This window comes from Empidonax traillii, unplaced genomic scaffold (assembly GCF_003031625.1).
Source record: "Empidonax traillii isolate 1590-97213 ecotype Southwest subspecies unplaced genomic scaffold, ASM303162v1 scaffold172:size1107868, whole genome shotgun sequence".
Taxonomy (NCBI): Eukaryota; Metazoa; Chordata; class Aves; order Passeriformes; family Tyrannidae; genus Empidonax; species Empidonax traillii.
The window spans coordinates 126515-138832 of NW_020955365.1; the positions used below are offsets into that span (position 1 = coordinate 126515).

General features: G+C 37.8%; 1 protein-coding gene across 3 annotated transcripts in view; it reads right to left on the reverse strand.

The window, feature by feature from the left end:
* UHRF1BP1L (UHRF1 binding protein 1 like) overlaps positions 1-12318 on the reverse strand; it is a 51591-nt gene continuing 39273 nt past the window's right edge. For all 3 annotated transcript variants that reach the window (XM_027885825.1, XM_027885826.1, XM_027885828.1), the window contains 5 exons: positions 11965-12115; positions 7749-8005; positions 5490-5598; positions 2716-2882; positions 1-2038 (listed from right to left, as the gene is read on the reverse strand). In XM_027885825.1, the coding sequence (XP_027741626.1) occupies positions 1913-2038; positions 2716-2882; positions 5490-5598; positions 7749-8005; positions 11965-12115 (810 nt within the window). In that variant the 3' untranslated portion in view covers positions 1-1912. The remainder of the gene's footprint in view (positions 2039-2715; positions 2883-5489; positions 5599-7748; positions 8006-11964; positions 12116-12318) is intronic.

Sequence of the window (12318 nt, forward strand, 5' to 3'; positions counted from 1 at the left end):
TGCTGTAATAAAGACAGGCATTTGATATTGCTATTTATTTCTTTTTAAAAATTAGACAATTTTCAATGTAATATTCTAGCAACATGCTACTAAGCGCTCTATACATTCCTTTCTTCAGAATAATTCTAACTAGATCTTGGCAAGGATAAACCAAGTAAGAATTACTTTAATAGTACCAACCAGAATTAAACCAGTGGAGAAATACTCCCCTGAATCTGACAATGTAATTATGTGAAATTGCACCACTCCTATTTAATACTGTATTGTCTTAAATAACTGTTGAAATACAAATATTTAATTTCTCTATAGAAACGTTGTATGTATATTTTTTCATCTTATTCAGAATAATAAAATAAAAATTTCCATGGGCATTAAGGGGAATTTCAACTAGGGTTCATAAGGCAGGCTTTAAAATAGTGCCTGAACCAGTTCTTCCACAGAGTTCTTCATTAGAATCTACACACTTTCAATAACTATTTTCAGCAGTGCAAATTATGTGTCCTTCAAAAAGTTTTAATGAAAATCATTTTAATTAAAACTAGTTTGACAGCTTGCATACCCAAAGTCAAACTACAGGATACTAAATACTTCAGGAAATTTGCCTGCATATCTACAAACACAACTTCCATCCAACATCCGAAGGAGCAGAAACAATTGTGGTAGCAATTAAAAGATTTTCAGTTGTCAGATTCAAGGTCACTAGTTATTTTTACTTCTAGCAAAGACAATCTCTTACAGGCATCTATAGTTTTATATGTTGTTTCTTAAATTGTTTAGAAGCACACTCTTATATTCTCTATTTTACAGTGTTGTGCTTTTTTACTTATCCATCTGTACCAGTTTTTAGCTGAAAGTTATTATTCAATTTGTACAAATCACCCATAATTTAAACTGTATAATTACATTTCATGTAATCCCACAATTTCATTGGGTAATTAAGTGATTCTCTACAGCTTTTTTATCAAAAAAAAGCAATATACAATTAATAAATCCCTGTAGGATTTTCCCCCCTCACAAGCACTGACATTACATATTTAAGTACATTGAACCAAATCCTTGGGCATGTCTGATGAGTTGTGCAGAAATCAGACGTGCATACAAAATGGCTCAAAGCTCACCTGTCACAAAGGGCTGGATCCTAGTGCAGGGCTATATCCTCATCACAGAGAGAGGAAAAGTAAAAAGTGTGTATGTCTAAATTATATCAGCTGTACAGATACAGTGGACCTTCAGGCAGGAGGAAAGCCCAATAGTATGCCCTCTTACTGAAATTCTCCAGCATTTACTGTGGTATTTTAGGAGCACATATGGAAACAATATAGGGAAGTCTGTAGCACCAGAGGATTATTCTTAAAATCCTCTCTGGGCAAATTACACTGAATTTAGGGCCAGTTTAGGGCTGGTATTTTAATTTTCAGTAGCTATACTATTCTAGAGGATCTAGCCCATATCATCATAGTGCAAATGTAACATCTTGTATAGATACCTTCTGGTAACAATCAAACAACATATCTTTAACAAACAGAGGTGCAGTTTGTTAGTGAGGCGTGGTACATGTGGTACACCTTCTTTCACAGCTGAGCCATCCACTTTTCAGAAAACATTTTAAAAATAACACTTCCTTTGATAATAATAAAAGTAGATGATACGATTTTTTTCATTTGTAAATTAATAAAGTACAGTACAAACTGATTTCTCCAAAGTCAATTGAGTTTAAAATGAGCTGAAAAAAGTTACGACGTTTAATGAAAAGTTCAGAATAGTACCTAGTTCACAAACATTTCTTTTTTGTAATGAGAAAACTTTTTCTGTGACCAAAAAAATAACCACATCTTCAAGTGATTTACAGACAGTATTTTAGATGCCACGATCACCTGAAGTTCTGATGTTCTTGCACTGCCAGAACACTGTCCTACTGATGATCAACATTCATCTTCTTCATGTGATGAAGCAGGGCATCTTTTTCCATTTGGACCTCAGCAAGAGCCAGTTTGGCTTTAGCTAGTTCCCGTTTGAGACATTCATTTTCTTCAATAAGCTGAAATGATTGGGTGAGAAGAGAAAGCTATTAGTATTCCTGCATACTGACACCTTTTTCCATCACAGTAACTTTAAAATACCATATGCTCACATTCATTCCTGGGCCGAGGCTTGCTGGGGCTGAGTCAATTGCAACTGATTCCCAGTCAATGAGTGTATAGAGAGAGTTGATGCAATTAGCTCAAAAGGCAGGATAATCAGTGTTTTAGCTATGCTATTTCCATTCTGGAGTGGAGTGGAAATGACCCCAGGTTCTGAGCTCCAGGAACAGGTTCTTACCCAGTAGAAAACCAAATGGATGTGTGGATGTGTTCTGTCATCATCAATTCAAAACCCAGATATGACTGATAGATTAGTAAACTAAACAGCCTAGTCCCTTGTGTTTAGCAGTTGTGTTGCACAGGGATGAGGGAGATGGGGAGAAGAAAACTCCCTTATAGAACTCTCTCTGATGTAAAGAAAAAGAATCGGTGTGCAGTGTATTACTACCCTATTTAGAAAGCAGTATTAAATTGCTGAGCCATACTGTATTATCTGTGATCCATATTTTCCATCTTAAACAGATTTCTAAACAGAAGTATATCCCACCCCCAGATAACCTAACAGTTATGATGATTAAGGATTGTAAGATGATTTTGAGGGGGCAGGGGGAAGTAAAAAATCAGTTCTTAATACCTCATTTTTAAGGAAGTCATCTGAATCCCTGCTTGATTTAGAAGGCCTGGGAATTTCACAAGTAATCTGCGTGGCTTGGTCCTTTGTTTTACGTCCAACAGGTTCCGCTGCTTGCTGCAATTCACTGCTTGAATTCATCTTTGACACATCATTTACTTTTTGATTATCTGTATCACAGAAATAGTGCATAGGGGTTTTGTCAAATTTTTTTTAAGATTGAATCTTATCAGTCCAAAACAAAAAACTCCTAAACCAAATATACTTATGATATTAAGTGCTTTTATATTTACCTCTCAAAATCAAATTTAAGAATTAAAAAAAATAAAACTCATAACCTTTTAGAGAAAAGGAAGGAAGGAGGGAAGGAGCAATATGTAACTTCCAGCCTAAAGGAAATAAACACATTTACCACAGAATATGCACTCTGAATAATGAGAAGTTTGAGAACTATTAATATTACTATTAATATACTGTCTGCATGTCTCTCTGAAGACTGCATTTACGTTTGAAGACACAGTGAGATAAACCTGCAGGATCAAGTTTTTAAATTAGATAATAACTTTATTTACTTAGCATTAAAGAAACTTTCTAGCATTTGTAACTGAAGTGTAGTATAATATCTGTTAAAATACACTCCTGTACAACAAGAGGAGAAGTGAGGGTCAGGGTTCTCAGTAGTCTAAAAAATACTCTGTGACTGTTTTGTTTTTTAAACATTTCCTTCAAAACAAGAGTTTTCTGTTCATTACCCCCTCCTCTCACCACACCCACATGAGAACTCAAAAAATGTAGCACTACAGACATGTATCACTGATGTGCAGATGGCATTTGACCTATGCCTTTGAAGTCACTGTACCTGAGCAGTCCAAGACAAGTATAGGGATCAGAGCACTTCAGCAAAAAGGGAAAAAAATACGAGCTAAAAGAAACCTTAAAACTATTTTCTAACTATATTACGAAACTTTCAATGTGTAGTATAAAAAGATGAGCAAAATACATTGAACATCTTTAAGAACTCACACAATGCATTAGATAACGTGCAAAAATTAAAATACAAGCAAATCATGCCACAGCACACCTCTGAGAAGTCTGGTCCATCCTTGATATACCCTCCCATCAGGTGGATGAAGGGGGCATTAAGATCACCCTGCAGCCTCTCAAGTCATACATTCTCAGCCTTCCTCAAGTCATACAATACATTGCATACTGCTGGATTAACATATTCGGGACCTGGATGAAAGGGTGGGTGCACCCTGCAGTTTTGTGAACTCCACCAAATTGAAGGGTAGGTGACTGACACACTGATGGGCAAAGCTGTTTTTCCGAGGAACTTGGCCAGGCTGGAGAGATGGACTGACTGGAGCTTCATGAAGTTGAGCTGAAGCCAGTGTGAAGTCCTGCAGCTGAGAGTCCATAACCTCTTGCTCTGCTACAGGTTAGGAACCAACTGGACAGAAAGCAAAATTGCCCAAAATGACCTGTAGGCCTTGGTCAACAAGCTTTATCATGAGTCAACAGTGAACTCTGACAACAGAAACCAGGAACATGCAGGCTGTACTAGCAAGGGTATAGGTAGCAAGATGAAGGAAGTTATTATTCCCCAATACCCACACCAGTGAGACCACATCTGGAATACTGGATCCAGTTTTGGATTCCCTAGTGTGAGAAAGTATAGATAGTGACAGCAGAGGACCACCAACATAACTGTGGCAAGAGCACATGATGTACAAATGAGGGGCCCAGCAACATGCACTCGTCAAATCTGAAGATGAGAAGGCTGTGGAATGATCTTAATGCCACCTTTGCCTGCCTAGTGGAAGGGTATAGAGAAGGTGGACCAGACATCCCTGAGGTGCTTGGCAAGTGCTCAAGCACCTCTGTCTGAGAGGGTAGACAGGAGGCAATAGACACAAGCTGCAACAAAGGAAATTCCAATTACACAATACCAAAACAAAAATAACCGTAAGAGTGGCAAACACTGGGACAGATTACTTATGGTAGGTTGTGGTATCCTTTTTTGATGCTCAAAACTTGCCTGGACAGGGCATTGAGCAACTTGATCTAATCTGCCCCTGCATTGAGCTAGGAGTAGGACCAGATGACCTCTAGAGGCTCCTTCCAACCTAGATTATGATTCTTTGACATATCTGTGAAAGACAACAGTAAAGTTCCAGCTCTATATGTATTGCCTTGTTATGAGTATTTAGTATTTGCCCATGCATGTAAAAAAACCCCAATCCTGCAAGCACATACACGTTCTATGAAAAGTACAATATTAAATCACTGTTCTAAACGCAAATCTCAGTGCAACCTGCTGCCAGGACAGCACTGTGATACACAGAACTGGAAATTGCTACTTGCACTTCTTAAATAGTCTTTTATTTACAAAATAAATATTACACAAAACCACAAAGATGGTAACCATTCTGATAATCTGTAAAGAAATGAATTTTTTTTTTGTTTTTGGTTTTTACTCAAAGGAACCCTAAAGTTATCATGATGAAGTGCTATGCACTGATGAAACATTTCCTGATGATGTTGTATGCATATTTTTATTTCTCTCAGGTAGATTCAGCTGTGGGTTATCACAGCCAATATACTGTTCCAAAAGGTAATTTTCCTCTATGTGACAACACCTAGAATTAAGGCATCTAGCAACAAGAGCTTCCACAAATTATCATCAGTTACCTTTTCATTATTAGCCACATGTATGCACAAAGGAAATAACAGTAAGATTACAAAACTGAGATATGAAGGTGCAGGATTATACAAACCTCTAATGACAAAAGTGCCATCATCATTTCTTTCTATCCAGAGTATGTCAATATGCAGCTTTATGGGTACCACCTCAAATGCCTTGAGATTTTCACGTGGACTATCATCCTAAAAAAATACATGTATTCAAAAATGAGTTTACCAGAAAATCAAAATAGCTAATTAGGATGTTCATTTAAACATAAGTGGATTTAATGAAACTTGAAAGGGAACATTTCAGAGTAGAATTTTCTAACAGGATCTCCACTAAACTTTGCCTCCATTTTTTTCCCCCAGGGATCGTATTAAAGGCTCAAATTTATCTGTGGAATAAGTCTGCTGAACTCAATATATAGTCTGACTAAAATACTTCAAAGTGTTTTCACAGGCATCTCAATAAGATTATATCCCAACTCAAGACATTCTTTAGCTCAGGAGCCTTCTGAGTCAGAGATAAGAAGCCTGCACTATATAGTATCTGATTTTCCCTTGAACTAGTTAAGGACTGAATGGGTAGAGCTATCACTCTTGAGCAGACTTTGTCTTTTTAGAATTTAGCTTGGGATGCCACCAGCTGCATTTTAGTTATATTACTGTACTCAACAGAAGAGGAACTTCACAAATTACTTCTTTGGGGTCTCCCTAGGAAGTCTTTATAGTCCATTATCCCTGTCAAGCAGAGTAACGCAGACAATATAATCACAAACTATACATATCAGCATTAAATGCATACCAACAAAGATGTTGAGATATAACTTCCAAAGTTTCTTGAAACAGCATCAAGATTGCAGTAGAAAATGCACACAAGAAAATAATCTTTCTTAAATTCTTGCCCTGCCATAAAACACACTGCACTGTCTCATGCAGAAACGATAGAAGAACACATTATATCAAATAGACAACACGGCAAACATTTGAACCATATCCTCTCACTCCTTATTACCCAACAACTATATAGAAATCAATCATCTGTATGTCAAATTGCAGTTTGTCAACCGTCATGAATAACTTCACCATGCCTTGTGTGCACTGCTGAGCGAGTGCACTTCAGTGTTTTTGCTGCCAAGGAGACTCTTGTTGCCAGTTTATTAATGTACATTCCCCACCTCAAGCAGCTGCTTTCTCAAGAACATTTTGCTTAAGTCTGCCTTCTTGCCAATAACCCAACACGATCCTGGTTTTAAATGCAAATGACTATTTGCATTTGGGCATTCACGTTTGTGATACACTGAAATCTGAGGAACAGATCCACAGCTCTTTAAACAAAGTAGTTGTGCTAATCCTGTAGTAAAAACATCTCTCTAGGAGTGCCTAAGGATCCTCAGGGGATGGAAAGGCTGTATCACTGAGGGAAGGAATACTGATGCAGTTTGAATAGAACAGGATAGAGGTAACAATTGTCCTTCCAATCAAGAATAATCTTAGTAGAATCAAGGCCTTAGGCTCAGATGTAGAACTGAAGCTGCTCTTCCAGTCCTCCCTTTTTTCAGAGTTTATATGGGTGATAATTACTTTCCAAAGTGATAGCACAATTTTCTTTCAGTTTCTTTGTCTTACTGTTGTTCCACACCCCCCAAAAAAGTGTCCTTATCTTTATGTTCAATGGTTGTGCAGTACAGAACTCATTATCTCCTTTACGTGGCTGAAAGAAAATCCCCTAGGAGAGTTTAGCAGGAGTGTCCTCTTAATGTTGCTATTTTAAACTACAGCGGTGAGAAAAGCTTGCATTATTTAGTATCTGTTTCTAGGTAGAGCAGAACATGAAATCTGGGTTGTAAGACACAGTATATAAGTGATTTGAACTGGAATTCTGTAACCTTTTTCCTTCTTTTGTACTGAACTTTCATTGCAAGAACTATCCTCCAAGCCGGAGAACGAAATGACTGTTAAAATCCATGGCTTGCAATTAGAAAACCACTACTTTGCTGAGCAAAAAAGCTGGACCAGGAAAACCTACATTGTGCCTCTAGAAGCTTGGTATCCCTTACATACAGAATTACCAGACACTGTCACTCTACAAGAGAGACTTGGGAGAGGAGGAAGAAGTATAAAATGTTAATTCATACAAATAGCTTGGTCATGCAGATAATTCCCCTCTAGGCATACCACAGAGCTAACCAAATCTATGGATTTTTAAATTGTTTTAGTGCTATTTAAAGACGTTCCAGAGTATGATAGCAATTTCTTTGAAGTTAACTGTATCCAGATTAGTAGTTTATCATCAAAGAAATAAGAACACAGTTTTTTAAATGCAGCCAAATATCTCATTGTTAACATACTTTTAAATTAATCCTTGCATTAGAAACTTTTATCTTCATAGGCATCACTTCTGCAACAGTTTCATCTTCTAGAAAATGCTGAATGTTTGTAAGGGAAGATGTTAGAAATTCAGCACTGAAGTTCTCCACATGACACTGAAGAAAACCATTTTTTACAGCTAGCAGTGAATGCACTACAGCACTAGGACCGTTTTCCCATCTCAGACTAATTTCAGGTGATGACTTAACAGGTCCAGCCACAGATTTACAGTCAGAACCTGTTGCAAAAGGAAAACAAATTTGCATTAAAATTTAGCAATGTACAAAAAAAAGCAGTTATGATGTAATTATTTCTGTCTCTATTGTCAAACTGGCTTTCCAAAAAGTACTTTACAAGTATTATCCGCAATAGGCAGCATTGCAAATACACAACTTCAGAGCAAATTTCCAAGCATGTTACTTCAAAGTACAAAAAATAAACTAAGAATACATACAAGAACTAGTACCTCTCTGTGACAACAGAACGGACAAGGCAGCAGTATCACCATCCACAAAAAATTTGTGTTTCCTTGGTGCCTTGACAATGGAAAAGCAACTATTTTGCGTACTTTTCCACTAATTCCTTAAATTCTAATTCACAAAAATATTTCAATCAGTTCTCTCAGGAGAGCAAACATTTTCTTGGAAAGGCTGAGTTTCCTGACTCAGAAAACATAAGTAGCAATGCAGTAAGATGGAGAACGTAGTTCCATTTTTTTGAGTGGCAGTAGATTTGAACCTTAAAAAACCCCTGGCAGTTTCTTAATTTCATCATCTCGAATCAGTAAGGACAACTGCAACATTCAACTATGAAGTTCTAAAAAACATTTTAAAAAATCTGTTACATTATATGTTATACAATAATTTAAGGTAACCAGACTGTGGGGGAAGTCGTATCCATTTCTTGTACAAAAAAGAAGGTTCACCACCAGACAAAACTACACCATGGGATTCTCAAGTCATCTGGTCACTATGATGGCTAACCTATAGAAATTATCTGTAAGACAAAAACCATAATCTCAGTAACTATACAAAAGCAAGCATTGAAACTTGAAAGATAACTCAAGAAACTAATTCAAGTAAAATCAACTGAATTATGTCAATTCAGCATGCAACAGACACCGCCTAGAGCTACAGCAGCCTGACAAAGTAATTATTTTGCTTTCATATCTGTAGATTAATTGGGTTCCTCTTTCTGTATAGTGCCCAGTTCTCATGGACAACCTGGCACAGCAGTGAGTCAGGACATATGCACTTATCTACTGACACTAGAGTGAGAGCAGATAGACGCATTGTCAGTCTGGGCCAACAAAAAACCAATGAGAAGAACTGTAAATGAACACAAGAACCTTCAGCCTCTGTTGTGAACCAGGATCTTTCCCTTTGTTACCTCTGTGAATAGAGGTTTCCACAACACCAGCAGCCGTGACTCCATCCTTCAGTCCTTCCAAATTTTAAGAACTGCTAAAACTCATATTCTTCCTCCAAAAAAAACCCCAAAAAAACCCACACAAAACAAAACAAACAAAACCAAACAACAACAAAAAACCAAACCACCACAACAACAAAACACCTCAAAACCCAACCTAACAAAAAAATACCCACACTGCAAGTATCAGGCACTTCTTTTGGCTCTAGCCCAAACAGAAGCAAATAAGCTACCAACAGTCCTGGAGAAGAAGGGCAACTCTCCAGATGCAAGAACAATGACCACTCTGTTCAAGAGATCTCTGCAATTGGTTTGGGAAAACTTGTTTCCCTCAAGGATTTATATTCTTCCCACAAATACAGATAAAGAAATAAGCAGTATGTGCATTAAACATTTCTGCACCAGAAAATGCCTGCTTCATTGCTGGGAGACTCCAAAGTGCAGAAAAACAGCAGAGGAAAAGATCACACATTCAATCTCAGTCATTAAGCCAATCTTAGTTATTTGAAAGGGGAGAGTCAACAGAAGATGGAGTAAAAATTGCGTTAAACAATTTGGAAGCTGCTATGAACTGCTGTTCCCTTCTCACAAGCATGTCAAGGTCTCAGTAAAAGCACTATCCTTCCCACAGTACCTCTTCCACATTCCATCCCCCTTTCTTTTGTTACTGCTGCCAGACAAGATCTGATAAAGGCATAATCCTGCATCCAGGCCTGCAGGGAATTGCAGGGTTGCCACATTGCCCTCAACTTACTCCAGATTTTAGGCACATTTTTCCCTTTCTACATCTACAGCATTAACAGTATAGTAGGTTTTAAATGGTTATTTTCACCCAGAACACCTTCATAGACTGTAATTATAACTTGAGTATTCACTGCTTTTCATGGTTCTTCAGTTTACTGGTTACAATTGTTAATGCAGCACTTTAAGTTTTATTAAATGTCATGGAGGAAGAGTTGCCTCTAGTGGGATATTATCATACACATTTGCTCCCTTGTTCTTTTAATGGTATTTTGTTACTGTTAACTCATTTAAATGGTTTTCTTTTGATCTGATTCTCAAGCTTTTTCCCCCTTTGTTCTTCTAATAGAATAAATGTAGGAGATGGGAAGCAGCAGTGGCTGCAGAAGATTTCCTGACTCAGTACAGAAAGCACACCCCTACGGTGGAGAGATGTACATCACAGAATCAAGAGTGACCAGCAAGGTAAAAAAAAGTTGTGTTGGCCCACCCATTCAGGTACCCATCAGAAAGAGGAAGGAAGTATTTGGGGATCCAAATCATGTTATAACCTTTTGTCTACAAAATAATCAACCAGGGCATAAGCCTCTCATAATCAGCTAAACCGGAGGAAGCAGGTTCTAGTTGTAGAGCACACACGAGAGCAGGAAGGTGATATGTTCATACTGTTTACTCCCTATAGCTTTTACAAAAGATATGGCAGATAACCAGAAATCAATCTGCCTGCTGTAAGAACAGAAGGTCAGCCATAAGTCTTCCCTGCTGGACCTCCTACTTGCCCTGATACTTGAATACAATATGGTGGGACAGCTGCTCCAGGCAGCAGCTGTTGGCAACAGCTCAGCTGACCAGTAAATTGGTTCTTTAGCCTGGGCATCAGAGGCTGTGGCACCTCTGAAGCTGAAGCATGACCTCCTGAACAAAATCCATGCTGCTAGAAGGTTGAAATAAAACATGGCAGCCAACAGCTGTTACAGCTATTTCCTGGGAAAAGAGATGAACTAGAAGCAGGTGCATCAGGGATCTGCCCAAAAACCCTGTGGTGCAACAGAGCTGGCAACCAGCAATCCATGTGGAAGGCTGGCAGAGGAGAGCAAAGAAAACTGAGACATGAAGTGGCACACCAATACTTCATGCCAAGGAAAGAACCTCACTGTATGAGAACTTGGTTTTCTGGCAAAGAATGTATATGTTGCACTCATGCCCAAGAACAGCTCAGACAATACACTGGTTGATCTAGTTGTGCAAATGTCTGGCAGGAAACTACACTCTGTGTTTCTATCAAGTTTAACAAAACAAACACCACCACCCCTTCAAAAAAAAAACCAAACCAAACTGGTGGTCTGTCCTCAGCTAGTCTTTCCTAATAGAGAATAATTTTTAAAGTTTTCTTAAACCAAATATTGTAAGTTTGTTTAAACTGTGGGTGTAATTTAATCTAGAAAAACAGATCTTGAAAAAAAGGAACAGCTCTTCAAACAAAGGTACATTAAGCAAAGTATTATTAGGGACATAAGGGAGTTCCACCTTCACAAAACAATAACGCAGTGTAACGCGTCATGGTTTCACCCCGGCCAGCAGCCAAGCACCACACAGCCGCTCGCTCACTCCCTCACCAGCAGGACTGCAGGAAGGGTAAAAGCCAGAAAACTTGTGGGTTGAGATAAAGACAGTTTAATAGGGAAAGCAAAATCCAAAACATAACCCCCTACCAGCCACTATGAAGACAATTAATTCCACCCCAGCCAAAACCAGCACATAATAGAACCGACTTCATTTTTTAAAAAGCAAACTAATGACCAGAATTCAATGTAATGCATTTTTTTTACCCACACAGTAATAAATAAACGGTTCCATTTATTTATTTTCTTCTCTTTTAATGTATGGTAAGCAGGAAAGAAATCAGAGTTCTAAACCAGCATAAAAAGGGATACTACTGAACTACTATAAAACTGTGTTTGCATTTTTATTTACTTAGAACAATTATTTCCAGCTTCTGTTTCACAACACTAAATTGGTAGTTCTTACCAATAGTTCTGTTGCACAGGTAGTGTCGAACACCAATGTTTCCCAACTGATTTGGTATCACTTGGTTGACCTGTAGGCATATTTCTGTGTCTTCACCCCTGATGTCAATTTCACCATTAACACCAAATACTTGAAAAACCACAACAGACATCTGTCAATAAAGCCAAGATAAAACAATATAAGATTATAAAATGAATTTATAGTGGTTATTTTTTCTAGGGTCTGTCTAAACCTTTTCTGTCACAAATCCCTTTGTATCCAAAATCCTTGCTCACAGAAAAGCACAACGTTTTCTCATTTCTTCTTTTCATTTTGGCTTCATAATATTCAATTGTCCAAAGACAGACACTTGTA